The 21,417-nt window shown below is 40.4% G+C and overlaps 1 protein-coding gene across 4 annotated transcripts in view; it reads left to right on the forward strand.

The window, feature by feature from the left end:
* TTBK2 (tau tubulin kinase 2) overlaps positions 1-21,417 on the forward strand; it is a 205,965-nt gene that overhangs the window by 78,828 nt on the left and 105,720 nt on the right. For all 4 annotated transcript variants that reach the window (XM_019551473.1, XM_019551472.1, XM_019551470.1 and 1 more), the window contains 3 exons: positions 2,966-3,039; positions 3,622-3,762; positions 7,498-7,602. In XM_019551473.1, coding sequence (XP_019407018.1) covers positions 2,966-3,039; positions 3,622-3,762; positions 7,498-7,602 — 320 coding nt within the window. The remainder of the gene's footprint in view (positions 1-2,965; positions 3,040-3,621; positions 3,763-7,497; positions 7,603-21,417) is intronic.

Raw genomic sequence — 21,417 nt, forward strand, 5'->3', positions numbered from 1 at the left:
CTTCAAGAGTAAATTGGATGCTTATCTTGCTGGGATCCTATGACCCCAGCTGACTTCCTGCCCTTTGGGCGGGGGGCTGGACTCGATGATCTCCCGAGGTCCCTTCCAGCCCTAATGTCTATGAAATCTATGAAATAAACAGTAGCATGAGGATGGTGAGGTGAGCATGGAATGAGCCCCAGGCACTGCCTAGGGAAGGCTCCTCATGGTCTCTCTCCCACTCTCCATCCTCCTACACATTTTGGCACTGGCAATAAGCAGCAGCAGTGCAGGGGGATCAGTGGGAGTTCGCTGCTGCTGGGAGGAGGTGTCACCCTGTTGGGTTTTTTGCCATTGGAAAAAAAAGGAATTTTCTTGCATGTTTGACATTCATGTCTGTTTCAAATAAGGTGACATCTTCCCCTCAGCAGCAGCAAATTTCATCTGATGCTTCTGTCAGCTGCTTGCTGCTGGAGCCTCCAGAGCCAGACCCTGCAAAGAAGGTAGAGAGGGAGGGGGAGTGGAGGTCTCCCATGGGTACCGTCTTGGCCAGTTACACCTCAGGTTGTAAATGAAGTAGGCGTGTCTGAAAAATCCACTGATAACAAGAAAAAACTTTTCTTCACCCTACATTTTAACATATTTTTTGCTGTTTCTTTTTATTTACCAGCCCCTTTTCTCCACTAACATGTTCCATTCTGGAGAAAAACCATCTCACCAAAAGAGCAAACTTGCCTTGAGTCAGAAAAGCAGTAACCAGCTTTACCGGCCAAATCTGTGATCTTCTGTTTTTCCTTCACGGCAAACAATGGCTTGCCATCACCCTCCAATTCACCCTCCTGTTTGGGGCTTACGGCAGACCACGATCTGACAATGTTATGGGTGGTCAGGCTTAACTTTATTAATGAATCATTAAACAAAACAGACTTAATCAATGGTGTTATGTCCACCAGTGAGCACGCACTCACCAACGTCTCACGCGCCCTAGCGACGCGTGAGACTGCTGTCGTGTCTTGCGAGGTGTTTCTGGGGTTGGTCGCCGGGATCAGGTGGGTCTGGCGTCCTCCCCTCTGGCTGGCCGGGCCAAAGGTTGCTCCGAGTTCGAACCGATCTGTGACTACGTTCCGTCGGCGCACAAAGACCCTAAAGTTCATAGTGTAATGTCTTTTATACCCTTAGTGACGCAGGATGGTCTGATCGCGTGTGGCACTTCTTCATTGGCCTGGAGCGGTGACTGTCACATTACTAACAGATGCTGGATTTTCCCTTGGGAAACCCCATGTGGAAAATCCCGACCACGTGTTTCTTGTGCAATTGCAACCTTAGAGTCTCTAATTTACTTAACACCTGTCACATAGACACTATGCAAGCCTCCAGTTGGCATATACGAACATGGCCACTTATTAAGCATACAAAAGGTTATATAACACATGACAAGTGCAAAATAATTACAACATCTACTTTTTGTTTTTTTGTTTTTAATTTGATTTTGTTTACTAGTGACACTAACTTTAGGACAGGGGTAGGCAATGTTTTTTGACCAGAGTGCTGAAAAACACCACAGCGCCTACCTCAGACAGTGCCGGAGTGCTGGCATGGCAGAAAAACAAACTGAGGGCAAGGGGTACATGGCAGGATTCTCTGCTGCCCCTTGCCCGTCACCCAAAGCCCCTGCCCCACAGCCCAGGCTCTCTAGCTGCCAGCAGCTACCCCAGCTCTGAGTAGCTGCTGGACCCCAGGCTGCTCCCAGCAGGGCTTGCAGCATCCCAGCTGCCTCCTGGGAGAAGCCCGGGATCCCAGCTGGCAGCATGTGCGCCTCGGGGCAGACAGTGGAGCAGTGCAGCCCGCCCCGAGGTGCCCGTGCAGTCATCACCAGCACGGAGCTGATGCCAGAGCTGTGCAGCCTCGCGCAGCTGTTTGCACTCTGCCCGCTGCTTGCTGCAGCTGCCCAGAGCCTGGGCTGCCTACAAACAGCTGCGTTAGGCTCATCACCTCCGTGCCGGGAGCGAGGGAGAGACGAGGGGTGCTCTGCCTCCGGCCCCTGTCCCACTGCCCGCTCCGCGCCAGCGCAGAGCTGATGCTGGAGCCTGGCACAGCTGTTTGGAGTCTCCCAGCTGCAGCTGGCCCCGGCTCTGGGGAGTTGGTGCCAGCCAAGATCCTGGGCTGCTCCCAGCAGGCAGCTGCAACGCTGCAAGCCCTGCTGGGAGCAGCCCGGGCTTCGTTGCTGACAGCAACGAGCTGGGGCTGGCTGTGGCATGCCAAGCAAAATGGCCTCATGTGCCACGCTCGGCATGCGTTCCAGGGGTTGTCAACCCCTGCTTTAGGACTTTCTGGATCATTGGGAAAACATTTATTTCTGAAGATGTCATAGAATTCAGAATTTATTACCTGATATACTTGAGATTTGGTAGAAACATTTTACCATGTCTACAAATCCCATGTACTAATGTGTACCTAGTATATCTTTTGAAATATTACTTTATTTGTTAACTTTGGGTCAGAGAGGGAGCAAAAACTGAACTTACAATGAAAACATGACAGCTCTTTTGTACAAAGTCTAGTTAAGTGTAAAATGCAGCTCTGATTCAGAAAAGACAATCAAATGGCTTGAGGGACCACCTTTAACCTGTCCTACTGCCACAGTTGAAATCCACAGAAAGAAGCAAGGAATGAGCATTCTCCATGATGGGTCATCAGCTTTGGAATATAATGCTTTCCTTCTCCAGAACAGTGCAAATTTGTTGATCTTCCAGGAAACTAATATTTATTTATTCAAGTGTTGGAACAAATGAAGCTTGAGGGGAACTCATTTTGTGGGGGAGGCAAATTTTATTTTATTTGAGTTGAACTTCCTTTTTACTGTTTTAGTGTGATTTTTAAGCTTAGTAGAAGCACCTGTTTTGAATATTTTCTAGTTTAATCATTTATACAAAGAAGGACAGAGAAATTAGTTGTTGGCTTACTTGTTTCTTTTTCCCCCTTTCAGGGAAAGACCATGTATGTAGATTCATTGGGTGTGGAAGGAACGATAGGTTTAACTATGTGGTCATGCAGTTACAGGTGAGTTGTACTGAATGGCTCTTAAATGGTTGATTTCCATCCCCCCCACCCACCAGCATGTATTTAACCAATAGTAAGTGAGCATTATAGCAAGTAGACAATAATCCATTTTTAAAGTGGCCTGCAGTACCAAAGTAAATTGAACATTTCATATTTTCATCATCATCCTTTGTTAGAAAGAAGAAGGGTCACCTCTTTAGAATCACCTTTTATTTTACCGAGGGAGTTGTGGTGCTTTCTGAACTACTTGACACCCCTCTGAAAACTTTAATTGAAGTTGGAAGATAAAGCATACCCAACTACTAATGGAATGACATAATTCAGATTGTTTGGAAACAAAGAATTATATTCTCAAAATGCTCTAAATTTAAGGTATTGAAGACTTTGAACAATATATTTAGAACACTTTTGAGATGTGGTGTCCATGAACAGGATAGGGCTGATTGAGGGATTTTTTTTATTGCATGTGAGTTGTACTGCAACTTTCAATTGAGAAAAGAATAAGTGAAAGATTCATAAACATTATCTGTGAATGTTGGTTTTGGAACCAATCCTGAAAAAATACTTTTTTTTTTAAATCAGGGCCGGAACTTGGCAGATCTGCGTCGGAGTCAGTCTCGAGGAACCTTTACCATCAGTACCACTCTGCGACTGGGACGACAGATCTTGGAGTCCATTGAGAGCATTCACTCAGTGGGATTCTTGCATAGGGACATTAAACCAGTGAGTTCCTCCTTAAAACACAGTCAGCATTGAATTTGCTCAGTCTTGGCTGGCGACCTTAGAAGAGTGGGCAGTCTGTTGGATGGTAATATGAAAAGTGAGAAGGGGAAGAGAATTGGAGGTTAATCTGTCAAACTGGCAGTGCAGAATTTATTTAATTAGTGTTAGATTGCAGTTCCTGTAAATGGCCATCCTCTTCACAGTAGTTCTCAGTTAGTGTCACAGCTGAGAGATCGAAATGTTAGGTAGCAATACCTCCTGCCACAGAATAAAATTTGATTAGTGAGCATTTGGATTATGAATGCAAGCATTTGATGTAAGAAAACAAAAGGACTAGAATTTAACCATTGGAAATATGAGTTTTAATAGTTATAGTATATTCTTAATTCATTTTAATTTAACTTGAGATATGGAATGTATTTCATGTATGAATAACAAAGGGATACAAATCATCTCTGTGCAGGGAAGAAAGAACTTGGTATGCTGGGCTATCTCAAGCTTGAGTTTTGCATAGAACTCTCTAAAAGTAGCTTGTGGTTGTTTAGGCAAAGGGTAGATTCAGAATTGTACTTGGAAAAAACAACATGTGCTACATAATTTTGAGAAAATTACTCTTCTGTTATTGATCATATTTGTTTGAAAGTTGTATCCCCCTTAAGTTTTCAATTTCCAAAAGTACAAAAGAAGTTGAAACAGTAGGAGATTTAAGATAAATGATGCAGTTTAACAAAGGACTAACTTCTCATAGCCTTTATAATGAAGGATCTGTCTGAATACACTTTTTAAAATAGTATTTTAAGCACTTAAGTAGTATCCAAACCACAGAAACAAAGAGCTACACCTACTACCCTTACCTCCTAAGCTAGCAAGGATGAAAAATATATGGATCTTTGGTAAAATAAGGTATTTTTTTATGCCAACTTCTGCTATGGAGCTTAAATCAGCATCAGCTTGATTGGTCAACCCTTTCCAAATAAGCCTCCTGGAATATTATTTTGTTTTATTATTCTGTCGTCTTTTTTCTCATTGTAATCCCCAGGGGTTTAAAAAAAATTCTCATGGTCCACACTTTTATAGTTTGGGAATGTATGCTGTCACTTCCACTGAGAACTTCTATTTCAGACAAACTTAGTTGTTTCTGTTAGTATTTGTCCTGCAAAGAAGGAAATATTTATAAAGATATCTCAGCCTTTCTAGGTTGGTCCTGGCCTGTGCAGACCTTCTTTATATTATGGGCTCCTATACACGTGCAGGGAGGCTGCTCTGACATGCTGTAATTACAGCACATTGGACCAGACTCCATTAATTGAGTCTGCTGGAGCATGGTAATTACTGTGCCCCAGTATCATGTGTATCAGCATCCTTGTGCTGAAAAATGGTGGAGGGGCACTTTGAACTAAAGCTGTTTGACAAGCTTTAGTTCAAAACACCCTGCTGCCATTTTTTGGTACGGGGACACTGACATATGTGATGCTCTGGGCGCTTTAATTAGTGTAGCTCTTGGACCTGTGCTAATTACCCCCCAACCCCCGCTTCCTGGAGCACGTTTGTAAATGCCCTATGTGATTCTTTCTGTTTACAAATATTTTTAAATACAAATATTTGAATTGCTCACCTTGAAAAGTATTTTCTGAAATGTTGCATAGAGAGAATCTTTCTGAAATGAATTTTGGAATTCTGTTAATTTTTCTCCTAAGTGAGAGTATCTTCAACTACCTGTCTAGTTTTGATCTGGACATTTATCTTCACAGGTCTTAAATTTCCTGAAGAGTCACTTTTTTTTTTAACTGTTCATTCTTGATAAGTGAAGTAAATCCTAATGCGAAAATTTGAGTTCTCTAGTGCTTTAGACAATCCTTTTTTTTCCTACTCAGGAGAGGACTTGCAACCAATTAAACAGCCTTGCATCTAAAAAGAATTAGAGGGGGTAGACCTTCTAATCGTTTTTAAACTCTGTAAAAACAAAACAAACAAACAAAACCTGTGGCTTCACTTGGCAGCAGTCTGTCCTGTGATTAAAAAGCTTCCCTTTGCAAGTATTTAATTCTTCCCTAGATTCTTGGATCAGGGGTTGGGGTGACAACAGGTAATGATACCTTTGGAATTACTTTGAGAGGATGGTTTATTCTTTGTAGCTTTTTACAATAGTAGGCCATTTCCAAGTTTTGATGATAATTTTAAGATTCTGTAGCATTTGCCAGTGAATTGTGACAACTCAAGGAATTAATTTATAAGACCAAGTCAGTACTGCTTAACACCTTTCTTATAGTTATCTCTGGTACAGGTAAGTAGTCCACCTTTGTCACTGTTGTTGGTATTTTGTTTTGGAAAAGGGCTTTTCATACTTGCAAAAATTCAGTCTTGTTTGAAAGACCTCAGCTGTTTTGCTCGTAGGTGGAGGATACCCGGCCTAGACTTGAAAGCACCATGCTTACTGCTAATTTTAATCCAAATCTAGCACACATGATACTAGGATCATTAGCACCAGAAATCAACAATAGCTTTTTCACATAGTAGTACCAAATTTCCAATTTGCAGTCTTCTCAGAAGTAGGTTTTTTTTTTTTCTTGCTTCATCTCCTTGATATTTTCTCCTTTTTTTACTATCAATAATTTTTAAGAAGGGTTGCGCAACTGTAGCAGAAATTTTAAAGCACCAGGGCTTGCCACCCTGTGTTGACTTGTTGATGGTAGGCATTTTGGGGGAAAAAGTTACCAAAGACAAAATTTAAGAATGGGCATTTGTAGAGGCAAATGATGAAGAAAATGAATTGCAATTTAAATTTTTGGAATGTATTGCCTCCACACATCCAGTCTTTCTCTCCATGCCAACTTGTCTGTGAAGTTATTCCCAGTGCAGACATCTTTCTCCCCACTCTCCCCACCCCTCCAGAAGACCCAGTGCAACCCACAGATCCAAGCAGCACAGCAGACAGTTTCTTCAGTAAATAAATTTATTGGTGCCAAGGCCAGCCAGCCAGCCAAAGGTTCTCTATCCCCTCCAAATGGGTTAAGCAATCCCTCTGCCCCAGTTCAGCCCACAATGCCCTGAGCACCCCCAAAGATATTCAACTGTTCCCTTTCCAGTCTCTTCACCCCTGCCAAAGCTTCTGCCTTTCTCAGTCCTCCAGACTTTTCTGGCTAGGAGCTGACAGGCTGCTCTCCCATTGTCATGTATATCTCCTCTGGACACCTCCTGGGTGTCTGGCCTCTCATCTTTGTTGATATGACATGCAAGACTGTGTTGATGCAAAAAGGTCATCTTGTTTCTTCTCGCAGGGAGACAGCCCTGGCACTTAATTCTTCACTCTCTATATATACAGATTAAAGAAGTAAATGGATTCACACAATATTATGAAAACAAGAATGCAGTTAATACAGAAATATCACAATAAAGCCTATAGTTTGTAATAACTGTATTGTTGGAAGAGATGTTAGACAAGCTTTAGCCTTCATCAGAGCTACATCATCACTCCAACACTATGTATGCCATCTCACTTTTATTACAAAGTAAGCATGTGCATGTGGGGAATTTACCATGGAGCAGCTAATGCTCTGTACATTCGCACCCTAGTTGACCTTCACTTAATGCTCCATTTTACTCTTGAGCATATGACCATACTCAAAGTGAATGGGGCATGAGTTAAAAATAAAATACAGAAGAAAGGACAGGATAGTGAAAAATGCCTTTCATTTGTTTCTATGTTAACACGTATACTTTTTGTTTATTTTCTAGTCGAACTTCGCCATGGGGCGTTTCCCAAGCACCTGTAGGAAGTGTTACATGCTGGATTTTGGCTTGGCACGACAATTTACAAATTCATGTGGGGATGTCAGACCAGTAAGAATTTTTTTTCCACAGTTACTGTAAATTATTAATAATTTCCTGTGAAAATATAGACAAATATTTCTGGAAAGGTTCCTGTGTAAGATTGAATGGATTAAAGATCTATATCCAGCTCTTTCGTTCTGGAGCAGAGATATATGACTTCATAGAAAAGAAAGATCAAATGACCTTAGAGTCATAAACAAGGGTGGGTTCTAACTTTGGCCTAAGATGCAGACTTATGTGACTGTGAGCAGTGCTTAAATGCTTTGTGCATTGATCAGTCTCTGACACAGTTTTCTATCTGGAAAAGCAGGACCTCAGTGACTACTAGATGTTACGCTACAGCGGAATGTTTCTTGGCAGATAAAGTATGGTCAGGTACAGACTTGTTTACCAATATAAGTGATCAGAAACAGGTCTATACCCATACCAGAACAGAAGTTAAGCACACAAACTGGTTGAAAAATGGCGGAATTCAGTCTAAGACTCCCGCCCCACCCCCGCTCAAAGGGCGAATGTGTGTTTTGTTTGCTACTGATCTAAACTGCATTGCTTCCAGAAAACTACGTAGTTTGCGTCGATTCTGCCTCAAGCTTTTAGAATATCTATACCTAGCCTATAGGAGGAGGAGGATGGGGAGACAGTCGAACATTAAATTGAAAACCTGATGTTGTCTAGAAAAGAAAGAATTGGGCAGAATGATGGAATGAAATAAAATATAGGTAAATGTAGCTGTTGTATTGCTGAAAAGAACTACTGTTGTTTTAAAATGAGGGGAGAATTAACATATCATTTAGTCAGAGAGGATCTTTCAAACAAGTGACTGAATGAGCAGATCACATTAGGTAGAATAGAGCCTCTGTAATTTGCTGATGTTTGGGGGGTTGCATTTGGAATTCCTGACATTTGCGAAGGGACAAGTAAGTGAACATAAGCATCATAAAATATAGTCCAGTGGTTCCCAATCTGTGATACAGGTACCACCAGTGGTACGCAGACAACCTGTCAGTGGTATGCGTTAACAGATTTATTATAATTACTTCATATGTCAAAAATTTGCTGGTGGTACTTAAGGTTGAACTGAAAAAATTGCTGGTGGAACTTAAGGTTGCATCATTTTAAATTAGTGGCGCGCAATCTGTCAGAGTTTGAGAACTGCTGATATAATCTTTTGTTGTAACTAGTTTTTAGCGTAAAAGTTTATAGTAGTACTTAATATTGTACTTTTTAATAATGTCTAGCATCTATACAAGGCACTAACTGTGCAGGAACCTAATTCTACTGCGCGTTAGCATGTGGGGCAAAAACCGTGCTAATGTGCTAATGCGCATTAGTTTTGGGCTACTGTGCAGTTAACATTAGTAAAAAGCCATGCACCAGTGCTACTGTGCAGTAGCACTAGTTACTGCACATTTATTTAGTACTTGATTATGCAAGTACTTAATATACAATAGTTACAGCGCTGTAATGAATGTGTAGTGAATGTAATGAAACCTGATTTATTAGGAGCCATCTCTAGAATGGTTTTAGTTCCACTGTGGCTGAGGGGGAGGACAAAATCACAATTTTTGTGTTCATAGACTTGTGAATTAACTAAATAAATTAGTGAGGTTCTGCTATACTCTGTACCTTCAGCCATAATGCTGGCATTTTAATGAAAATAAAGGGCAGGGGAGAGCAATAGAGTAGCTGCTGCCCTTCGAAAGGTGAGCTAAGCCTTTTGAAATAGTGTGTTTTTTATTAAATAATTCCAAACCCTTGTCTTTTTTTCTATATGTCTGGATATTTAGGATGTCTGAATTATCATTTTGTAAGGAAAAACTTTTTTTTTTTTTTTAAGTTCAATACTACAGGTCCACCAGTGATGGTATTTTCAGAAAAATTAACAGGAATATTAGATTTTGCATTGTGCAGTCTACTTGCTTTTGTTTTTTATTGCAGTGCCCTCCAGTGTAACTGAAATAATTTTCTATTTGGTATAGTCTATTTTCAGGCTTTTTGACAGATAATAAATACATGTAATATAATAATAATATTGTATATAAACAAGGAATATGCACACTTCTTTCATTTGCACTGATCAGTATGACTTATTTTAAGTACTAAGCCATTATGATGATGAAGAATCATATTTATATTTGTATTAAACAATATGATTATGAATAAAATTAAATTGGATTTTCTTTTAAGGAAAATATTCTGTGTGATTATAGAGCAGCTATGCTCCATTATAATCATTCTTATTCTAATCTTCTTTAGATTTACTCTTAGGTTCACTAGACACAGACTGCTACTAAGGAGATTGCACCTTGTTTGCTCTTAATTTCTCATTCCTCTCGCAACATATTGTAATGGTGTTTTTCAAATTCCTGGACATCTACTATGCATCTATGTTTCAGATATTTTTATCTTCGTTAAGCTACTCCGAGCTGTTTTTGTTAGAATCACAAGCTGTCAGTGGTATTTTGATGTGTCTTTGTAGTGCTGGTATGACCTACAAATAGAATATGTTTCTTGTTTTTAGTTTGCTATAAGAATGCTTTTGGAATTCTAGTATATATCATTCTTACAACATGTCTGATTCAGTAAAATTGAGACTTGATCAAGAAGCACTCAGTGCCACCTATTTGACATCTGTGAAGTATTTGAAATTGTCTTGAAATTTGATATTTCAAATGGAAAGGAGGCAGCATAGATTTAATTTAAATTGCTTGATGTACTGCTGATTTGTGTCTGTAAGTTAGACTTGTAGAGTAGTGCTATGAGTACTGTGGTGTGATAAATTTCTAACGTGGTGCATAGCTGGACGTTAGTCATTTCAGAGATACTTTCTTAAATTGCCGTAAAGCAATACTAGCCTTTGCTATAAGTTTAGACCAGAGATTCTCAACTGCGGGTGTCTTAAAAAGATCCTTTCAAGGGTGTTGCATGGTGCTGCGCAGTGTTAGTACTGTTAGATGTACAAACATGATTCATAAGACAAACACAGAGATTTCAAATAAGAATTCATAGTATTAAAAACATTCTTACCTGCTGTGGTTTCTGAGTTCTTTGCAACAGAAGACTTGCTCTGTTTTTCTGTAGTCAAAAAATAAGTGAAAACCAAAGCTGGTGTTTTCTGAAGGCTCCCTTGAGGCTATCCAAGGGGGCCTTGAGTCTAAAAAAGGTTGAGAATCACTGGTTTAGATGGTCTCATCCTCAAACAGAACATTTCTAGCTAATGAGCTGCTAGTGCAACAAAAGTTGTTTGGGGACACTTTTTTAGTCTTAACTAGTAGTTCTGCATGGGTCATGAGACTTCAGTTTTTTTGAGGCTCACTGTTAATAGACATACAAACTGGGGATTATAGACTGAATGTCTTTGAGCGTGTGCTCAATTTAAGGCCCCGGCCACAAGTTATGCTTAAGGTGTGATTAATCAATTAGTCATGTTTTAAGTTGTAAGCTTGCCACACATTAAAGCAATGAATGGCATCATAAAACAAGGAATAAGTCACAAAGTTATTCCACAAAAAGTGTGGAATAACTTTGTTGTTGGTTCCTATCATGCTATTAATTGAATGTGTGGCCAGGTGTACCCCTATGGCTGGGAGCCCACCAATTGATGGGGCTCCCAGTTGTGGGGGAACACCGTGTGCTCCCACAGGTAAGAGCCCTGTCAGCTGATGCAGTGCAGGGGGTGCCGAGGATCATGATTCTGTTATGTACATGCGGCATGGCAGTAAGTGCCATTGTGTGAATTGTGCATCAGTTCCTCTTGTGCTTTTACCTGCAGGGGTCTAAAGAACAACTATCTGCAAATAACAGATCCCTAATCGGTAATTGCACCAGTAGCTTCCAGCAGGCTTGTAGGTGCTGTAAATGGAATAGTATGCCATTGGTCTGAAGCTAGTTCTACACTCCTTTACCAGCTGGACAAAAAGTGAAATAGGGTTGATTCCAGGTCACAACTTAGCTTTGTGTTTTTTCAAATGATTCTTCCAGCTCCCATACTTGGGACCATCATTCTATTATAAAAAGGTCTTTCCATATACACAAATCTCTGTGGACACCAAATTCATACAACAATGTCTTATGAGCCTAATGTTTCACCGAGTTGAAATTTTTGGTCAAGTCCACATATTCATCTTGGCTGTGTTCTCTGCATTTTTCCTTGTAGTTGCCGAATTGAAAATGTTGTATCATTAGTATTTCTTCCTAAAGAAAATCATAGTGTGATGCCCAAGATTAATATACTCAATATAATTCTTGCAAGAATTCTCCCAGCAGCTGAGTAGAGCAATACCATGATGCCTGTCATAGCAGTTTGCCAAGACTCAAAATGGGAGCATCCTTGAAATCTGGTGGCTTTGGGTCCTTTCACAAAAGTGGGAAAAATGCTATAAGTTGTCATTGGTGATCCCTCATGGTCAAGAATGATCGCTTATGTGGGTCAGGTAAAGGGTTGTAAATGGGGCTATTGATGGCTTAAAGAGGCCAGTTCTGGAGCTGCAGACTCTCTGGCAAACTCCATAAGTGGTGGTGAAAGAGAAGGTCAGACCACAGATTTCTGAATCTTGTTTCCTTTCCTTCCATTTCTGTAATTTTTTTGTCTCTAGGACAAGACAATTTTCCTCAAAGTAAGTTGTACCTTCTCTCTCAAGGCATTGCCATGTAGCCCTGTCCCAGGCTAGGTTTTCCCATTATGTGGTATTGGTGCGCACACTTATTGTTCACCTTGAGTGCATTTTTTAAACGTTTCCTCTGGCCCCCCGCATGTCTTGTCCTTGGCTGAGTTGGGTATATAGTAGTTGTTTTGATAAACATTCATCAGGCATGCACACACAGTGCAATGTCCACTGCAGCTGATGTTAAATAATGAATGCTTCCATACTGATGGTGTTAGCATCAGCAAGGACACTGGCATTTATGCAATGATCCTCCCACTTTATGCCAAGGACCTCTGATGATGGTATTCATAACTTTTAATGTGGTTCTGATGAGTCACCCAAGCTTCACAGCTGTAGAGAAGAGTTGGGATTACCACATCCTTATATAGTAGGAGCTTTGTTCAAGTTCCGATGTTGTGATAGTTGAACACATGATGATGCAGTCTTCCAAAGGCAGAGCTGGCACATAGGATCCTATACTGGATCTCCTCACCAATATTGGCCTTCTTTGAGCGATGGCTGCCAAGGTATGCAAAGTATTCAACATTCTCCAGTTCCTGTCCATCAGTGAGGATCTCTGCCAGAGGAGTTGATTGACCCAGAGCAGGCTGGTGAAGCACCTTTGTTGATGTTAAGGGTCAGTCCCAGGAACTGGTATGGTTGAGAGAAGCAGTTAAAGGCTGCTTATAGGTCCTCCTCCTTATGTGCAATGACAGCACAGTCATTGGCATACTGAAGTTCCATGATCAAGGTTGATGTCATTTTGGTTTTGACATGGAGGTGGGAAAGATTGAAAAGGTTCCCATCCATCCTGTACTTGATGCCAGTGCCATGTGGCAGATGGTCACGGATGAGCTTCTCAATGACTGCAAGAAAGATGGAAAGCAGAACTGGTGCGATCACACAGCCCTGCTTGACACCAGGCTGAATGGCAAAGTGCTCTGTAGTGGAGCCGCTACAGAGGATAGATTTGGTCATCTGGTCACAAAAGAGTTTTAGGATGGTAATAAATTTCCCTGGGCAGCCAAACTTCGATAAGATCTTCCATAAATCCTCACAGTTAACAGAATCAACGGTGTTGGCCAAATCAATAAAGACCATAGATAACTTCTGATAGTGTTCTCAGCACTTTCCCTGGATCTGCCTCTCCATAGACTGCTACCTTGATGGGGTGGAGAGGCTTACATGTATCAATGACTCTAAGAGCAATGCTGTTGAGGATCTTGTACTCCTGGTAGTCACCCATGGCAGTAAGGTCTAAGGGGAGGTATCAGACAAAGAGCAGTTCAACACAGCATAACATAAAGACCTCAGTGGTGGAGCAGGCATATGAAGAAGGCATACTTCTCAACAGCTGTGAAGGCAGATGAAGGCTACAGTGGAAGAGTAACCCCAGTAGTCTTGGATTTTCTTGCCACTGGACACAAGTTTCTCCTCCACTAAGATCCATGCAATTGCTGATGCATAATAGCCTCCTCACATAAAACAAGTCAGACATAGGCTTTTCCCTCTGGATCCAACATCTACCACAGTAACCAATTGCCAATACCCATAACCTCTGTGAAGTCCTGCAGTGATGGATGAGTGATGACTGGAGACGGACCAAGTGATTGCTGGGAGTCCCTAGTCATGAATCCACACACAAGTGGTGATCGTGTCTTGGTCACTTCACCCTTGGAATGGGACAGAAGGGTGATTTCAGCAGCTGCAGTTGTGACTGAGCAGTTCTTTTAAGGGGATGCCCTCTGCTCACCCTGCACAGGGAGGGGACTAGAGAAGGTGCCCCAAATGCAAGCTGTCCCACATTATCTTACCCGACTAGATAGGGTCTGGACAATTTGGATCCTCCTGGAAGTGGCTACTAGATGACCCGAACAGTGACAGACTTGAACATAGAACAGCTATTGTTGCCTGAGAACTCTCAGCAAGATCAGATGTGCAGATGAAAGCCATCTGGGTGGGGGAGTGGGAGGGGATGTTTATATGTTCTTCTGGAAAGGGGAATGTATGGCTATGCTATAAATTGTGTAGTCATCTGGTGCCTACTCTGTTGGAAAGTTTTGGCTTCAGAAGCATTTGGGCAGGTTGCCTTACCTAGTGACATCTGTCTGATGGCCCTTTTGATCTCTTCTGGTAATGGAACTGCAGCCAAGTTTTTCTATGGTTGGGCAGCAGGGCATGGCAGGAAGAACCTTGTTTGACATGCTGGGAATATTGTAGTGCCTACTGAGCAAGGATTTAATTCTTGCTAGTGAGCAGGCTGCCCTTATGAGCTGAATGATCTACTGCTTATTTACTAGATAATTGACATTTTGCTCCTGATTTTGGTCAGGCAGCTGCAGTAGGATGCTAAATGACATTTAATTAATGTGCAGAATAAATAACATTGATTTTTATTAAATAAAACAGATATAAATATTTTGGACACACAAACTTCTGTTATCAAACCCTGTTTCAAATTTGCAACTAAATGATGTATTGAATACTGGGATTAACTATTAGTAAGTGAATGTAAAAGATCATTTTCTGTTGGTTTAGAAACATTTTCAAATATGCATTGGTGAAAGTGACTTGCAACTTAAATTCCTTCTTAAGTCTTTTGAACATGAAATGGTGACTTATGTGACTTAAGGTTTCTTTCACACTTCTAAAACTAGTAAATCTCATCCTATCTTGCCTTGTTTTTATTTTTGCTGCATTTTCATTAGTTGTGGATTCAGCTTATTTTATATTTAAGTGTTTAAAGATAATAAGTTTAATCATCAATATTCCTTGAATTAATACAAAAAAATGTAATCCTTAATATGTCTTGCAGTTTATTTTTAATGCTAAAATCTTAATTAAAATGTAAATAAAAATTTAAAAATATTATTTAAATAAAAATCAGATTTGTTTTGGAAGAATTTTCTGCTTAATTTGTTTCCCCCTTCTCTTTATTTAGTTAAAAATCCTCAGCATCCATTTTTGCAGCTGTGTTTGCTTCTCTCTTCCAAACCAAGTTTTTGGAATTGATTCCCCCCTTCCATACTATTAATTTAATCACAGGGTTTTAATGGGGGTGTATAAGCTCCCTATGTGCAAATTTTACAGCCTATTTGTGTTTATTGCAGTCCGTATTTTTTACTGGATACCATTCTCTTCTATATGCCTGAGCTGGTTGTAGAATTAAGTCAAAAGAAGTTGCAGCTTCAGTGATTAAATTAAATTACTTTCTGTAGTAAGCAGATGTAATTATAGGAAAATTACTTCCAGGATATTTTAGAAATCTTCCTTAGACAGAAAACCTGAGTACTCTGTTTAGTATCAATTGTTTTGGTGTGACTTGACCATAAGGTAATGCTGTAATTTTTTCCTACCTTTTTGTGGATTTTAGTTTCTTGATTCTGGATAGCTTCAGAAAATGATTTGCTCATTTTAAACGTGTACACAACATTGATTTGCATGAAGAACTCATAGTTAAATACTTTATATCATGGCTTACAATGAGATAAAACAAGGACAAAGGTTAATGTCACTATTTTTCCCCTTCCATTTTCTACTGTAGATAATGGGCATGGGATGAGCAACAATAAATGCAGTTAGCTTGGTTGAGTCTGACTTGTAAGGTAGAAGGTGAATATATTTGTCAAGAAAATTATATTATTTCACAATCATATTATCCAGGGCTTGTTGTTTAGTTAATTAATTTTTGAGAAGGAAAATGGCAGAATATATGGATGATTCAGCTCATCACCAGTTTAAAAAAAATCTTTGTTTCTTAATAGGAGACTTTATGCAGGACTCTTACAAATTGTACAAGCATACCATCAATCTTCATTTCTTGACTTTAGAACTTGTTTGTTATTGCTTTTGCCAGTATGAAGAAACAATACTACAGTGCACAAATTTAAAATACGGGAGCTTTTTTCAACAAAGTAATTTTCTGAAAACAGCAAGAGAAGTGTCAGTAGAACATTTCTGTAGCTTGACATTTAGAGGGCTTGTTGTGGTTTTCATTATGGTCATCGGATGTCCTAGGTAGATAATATATAATCTATTTACAGGACTGTCATGCAAGCTTTTTTTCACCCCATTTAGTTGGTTTCCTTCCCTAGTGGGATTTGCCATTAGAAAACACAATATTTCACCTTTGGATTAGGATATCCCAAATGATCTCCATTCAATTTACAGCTGGTAGGAGCTGAAATTAATGATTTTGCAGGCTTCAAAAAAGTGACTCCAAGGAGGATATTTTGGTGAATAAGGAGTTTGACATTTGATAGTTACCTAAAACTGCTATGGTTGTAGGAATTAACTCCTTCTCCTCTACCACATTTTCTTTCTCTTCAAATCTCTAGATCAGTGATTCTCAACTAGGGTGCCTTGATCTTTTTGTGGGTTCCATAGGCATCGTGAGCACTGTTAAGCAATGAGCATGCAAACAGGATTCACAAGGTAAACTCAGACATTTCAAATAGGAATCCATAGTGTTAAAGGCATTCTGACTTGTGGTCTTTCAGGGTTCTTTGGAATAGAAGAATCGCCCTTATTTTTCCATAGTTTAAAAAAAAAAGGGGGGGGGGGAAATCAAGAGCTGGCATTTTCCGGGGGGTGCCCTGAGTCTAACAAAGTTGAGAACAGCTGTTCTGTATTTTAGGACAGCTGAAAACAATTCTACGGCATCATCACAGCAGTTCCTCAGATGAAGAACTGATGCAGAATAAACTGTTGCTTATCAGACTACAGGACCAATGAATTAATTATATATTTATTTGTTCTCCTGGGTAAATGAGTTGTCCTCGCTCACTGATTTTTAGAAGCCCAGCCTCTTTGGATTCATTCTTGTCATCTCAGACTAAAAGTACGAAGTGTTATGTGACACTGGCTGTGGAGCTCCCCAGTAACTACAAATGGGACCATATTCCACAAACTCAGAACTTGCCATTTGTTTAAATATCAAATCTCTGAATGAACCTCAAAATTTGCCACTGCAGTTCACTTCTCCGTGTTCTGGCTTTTTCTGTGAATGACAGCTACACTGTAGGAAAATAATTTCAGGTAGCTTGTTCATACCTCTAGCTCATTCTCTCCAGATTTCATTTTTTTCTTCTGATTATCTAATTATTTCTCATAAAAAAAAAAAAAAATTAACTGAAATCTTACTTCTGTAACTTTCCTCCAGTTTTTTGTAAACTTTGCTGTTCTTTTCATTACCAAACTTACAAAAGTTTCCTTTAAGTTGGAGCCTGGGGGCCGCAAATTAATACTCACGTGCTGCCGGTTAGATAGGCCTGTGAACATCAAAACACTGTTATACGTTATAAAGGTAAATGTGTGCAAAAAATTTTGTTTCTAAAGTTTGCTTTAGTTGAAGGTCTAATGTAATTTATTTTTAAATCATAAAAAGTGTACATTTCTTTGTGGTATTTATATCTGCAATAAATTAATGTATTTTTACAATTGTATATTTTGAGTTTCTCATTTGCTCTCTGCCCTCTCTCTTTGAGAGAACAGTTTCACCAGCTATACCTTTGAGCAACTTCAGATTGGCTTTTATGTATGTAGTTGGGATAGAGATTGAGTCAGGAATTCAGTATTGGAATAGTGCTTCTGTGCATGTGGAGGAGGATATTACGTTTTGTAATTGAGGTGGTAGATTAACCATATATTCCAGAATATTGGAGAGTTAGATAGGGTCTGGTTTAAATCACAGGCCCAGCTTGTGGCACAGTAGCAGCTTTAATCTTGGAGTTCCCCCCAGTGTGCCCTGTTGTCACTGATGGGTGGAGCGGCCCCATTGGCTTTGCTGCTCGCTCCTGATGGTTGGGAGCCAAAAACTGCAGTTTTAAATATGCTGTGGTTTTTGCCTCCTGCTGCTTGCTGCTGACCAGATGGGAGGCAAAAACCATGGCATATTTAAAACTAGTTTTCACCTCCCAGCCACTAGAAGCAAGTGGCAAGTGGAAGGGCCTACAGGGCCCCTCTGCCAGTCAGTGGTGGGGGGTGGGGGTATATGGGAGGGAACTCCAAGGTTAAAGGAGCTGCTGCACCATGAGCTGTGCCTGCAATTGAAACTAGGCCCTAGTTATAGAATAAAATTCTAGGTGAAATTGGTTAAAGAAAGAAACATTAGAATAATAGTGTTGGAAACTGGGTAGAGAATGAAGGGGTGGTGGAGAGCATAGAATGTGCTCGGAAAGTAGACTATGAAATGATGTTGAAAGTGTTAAAAGGTGGGAAGCTAGAGGGAATGAGACAAGACAAAATGCTCTAAGGGAAAGACGAAACTGGAAATAGAACCGAATTGGAAGGGGTTACAGAATGAGAATTGCCAAATTCTGTTTTTCCTCCTGGAATTGAACTATGGAGGCTTCCTTCAACCTTTTATCTGGCAAATGCATCCAAAGTTAGTAAAATTGGCAAACCTCTACAAATTCAAAATTTACCAGTTTTTACTTCGAGAATATTGGCACATGTTAGCTATTGTTCCTATCATCCTATTCCAGTCTTTTGTCTTGTCTTGGTGATGGCTAAAATGTTTAAATCAAGTAAGGCATCTTTGTCGTCTTAGGAAAGGAATCTAAATGCCTTTATCTTTTTTAATGTAAACCTTAATCCTTAGCATCTTTGAGTATATGTTTCTCATTTGTTAGTGGTATTGGGAAGGTATACTGTATTTTTTCTCACATGACAAGCACCTTTCCTCCCAAAATCAGTCTTAAGGCATCATGTCTTATGCAGGGAAACTGTTTTCTTTGCTAGAAAAGAAGCACGCAGGAATACACTGCGTGTCAAGATGGTTACCACTTATGTGTAGCTCAGTAAGCTGAAGGGGCAAAGTCCTGCATTAACGTATTTTAGCCATAGCTATTGGATGAGCATTGTAACTTGTCCCACAAGCAGTGAATGAACTGCTGATAGAATCTTGATGAGGCTTGTAATGTGGAAATTCCTGCTGCTTCATCCAGACTGTTGTCTGAAATGCCACACTTCCTGTACACTCTTTGTTCCCAGGAGGACATACTGTCACGCAGTTGTCCACAACTGTGGAAAACTCTTTTTCTACATTCTGCTTTCCAAAAACAAGGTATGTCTTATTTGGGGGGCGTATTGTATTAAAAAAAAATACAGTAATTTTTGTTTTTCCCAAAGTGTCCAGTGGGTTTCAATATACTGTATTTTTGAGGGTATGAGACAGGACTTCAGAGAGTATAGAGCTCCCTGGGGAACTCCACTGAATATCTCCTCTTAACTAGACATCTAAGCCATTGATGACTACTCCTGGGGAGCAGTGATCTAAACAACTAGATATCCATCTTACAGCACTTTTATCTAGCTTTCTAATGAATGTCCTGGGAGATGGTATTGAAAGCCTATCTGAAGTCAAGTTATATCATATCCATTGCTCTCCCCCATCCACAAAGCACATCACCATGTTGTAAATGGGTATCAGGTTGGTCAAACATGACTTGCTCTTAATAACTGCTCTTTAATAGCTGTTCCTCATCACCTTATTGTTCTGTAGGTGCTTAGAAATAGATTACTTGTTGATGTAATCTCTCTTGATATCTTCAATTACTTGTTGATCCAATCTCTTAGGCTGACCAATTTGTATTCTCCTCCTTCCTTTTTTTTTTTTTAAAGTAGGCATTATATTTATACCGTTTCCCAGTTTTCCAGGATGTCACTTTACCTTAATCAGTTCTCAGAGAGAATTATCAATGGTTTTGAAGTTACTGTTATGTCAGCTAATTCCTTGAATACTCTAGGATGCATCTTGTGCAGTCCTACTGACTTTAAAAACTTTCATTAAATAATCTCTAATCTAATTTACTCTTTCTAGTCTGTTTATGTTTTCCCCTCTCCTTGCTGCCAGCTGTGCTCATATTGGTATCTGACTTTATTAATAAAGACTGAATTAAAGAAGGCATTAGATACTATAGCTTCCTCTGTATCGTCCAGTATTAGATTGTCCTCTGCATTCAGAAGGGGACCTACATTTTTTTTCTGATCTTCTTCTGTTTACTTCTGAATACTTGCAGAAATTTTTTTAATTGTCTTCTACCTCCCTTGCTAATCGCACCTCAGTGCATGCTTTGGCCTTCTTGATCTTCTCCCTGCTTGCCCATGTAGTACTCTAATATTCCACCCTAGTAATGTGGCCAAGTTACTACTTTTGTAAGAGTCCTTTTGAGCTTCAGCTCACTGAAGAGTTTGTGGTTAAGCAAAGCCATACTTTCTGTTCTTTCTTCACAGTGGGATAGCTTGGTCCTGCACAGTTGTCTGCTCCTGGGCCCTTATGCTTCACTGGAATTGATGAGAACAGAACCTAAGCCCCTGTCCCCTTCACCCTTGCATCCAGAGTCCTATAATCTGTTTTGATTTGGTCAAGGTCTCCTATGGTAATATCGTTAGTGCCCACAGGGATGAGCAGAAGAAGGGAAGGGAAAGTGTTATGTTTGTTTCAGGAGTGTACTTGATAACCTTATATTTGTTTGTAGTGTAGGTATACTGGGGACTGGGATCTGGAGAGCTGGAATCCTGCTGGTGATGGTGTGGAGGGCAGCACCAGTGCTGCGAGACTCTTGTCCCACTGTCACTACTGGAATCGGAGAGGTAGGAACCTATCTCTTCAGCTGTCAATCCCTGTGGACCTCCAGTTTCCTGGTACCAGTGGTAGGGATGGAGAGTGCTCAGAGAGAGCTTAAGTAGAGCGGCAGGACAAAACCTCACAGACATAATCTCTGCTTCCTCCCACATTTTCTTCTCATGCTGGGAGGAGGGAGTGGAGTTGCAGCCCCAGGAGATGTGGGGTCAGGTAGCAGGAAGAAGGCTGCAAAGCAGCACTGACAGTCTTCACTCTCCCTGTCTTGTGGTGGAGCACGACAGTGCTACAGGTTGTCACACCCCACTGTTGAATGCCCTAGCTAGAGAGCCTGTGGCTGCAAGCAGCTGCAGTGATTTTGTAATGTTTCAGCTGGTGGTGATTGGTGGGAGGGCATGATAAGGTCTGTGTATGTGTTCAGCAGCTAAAACAGTCCTTTACACCCACCTGGGAACACTTCACATGATTATGTCTGTTTCAGCCTTTAAATTCAATTCTGTAGTCTCCTTCTAAGGCTGCATAGCCATGAACTGCCTGTTATTCAAGAGACTAGCCAATTACCCATCAAGAACTGTGGGGAGGGGAGGGTGTGGG

Source organism: Crocodylus porosus, unplaced genomic scaffold, assembly GCF_001723895.1.
Source record: "Crocodylus porosus isolate Cpor-Errol unplaced genomic scaffold, CroPor_comp1, whole genome shotgun sequence".
NCBI classification, from domain to species: domain Eukaryota; kingdom Metazoa; phylum Chordata; order Crocodylia; family Crocodylidae; genus Crocodylus; species Crocodylus porosus.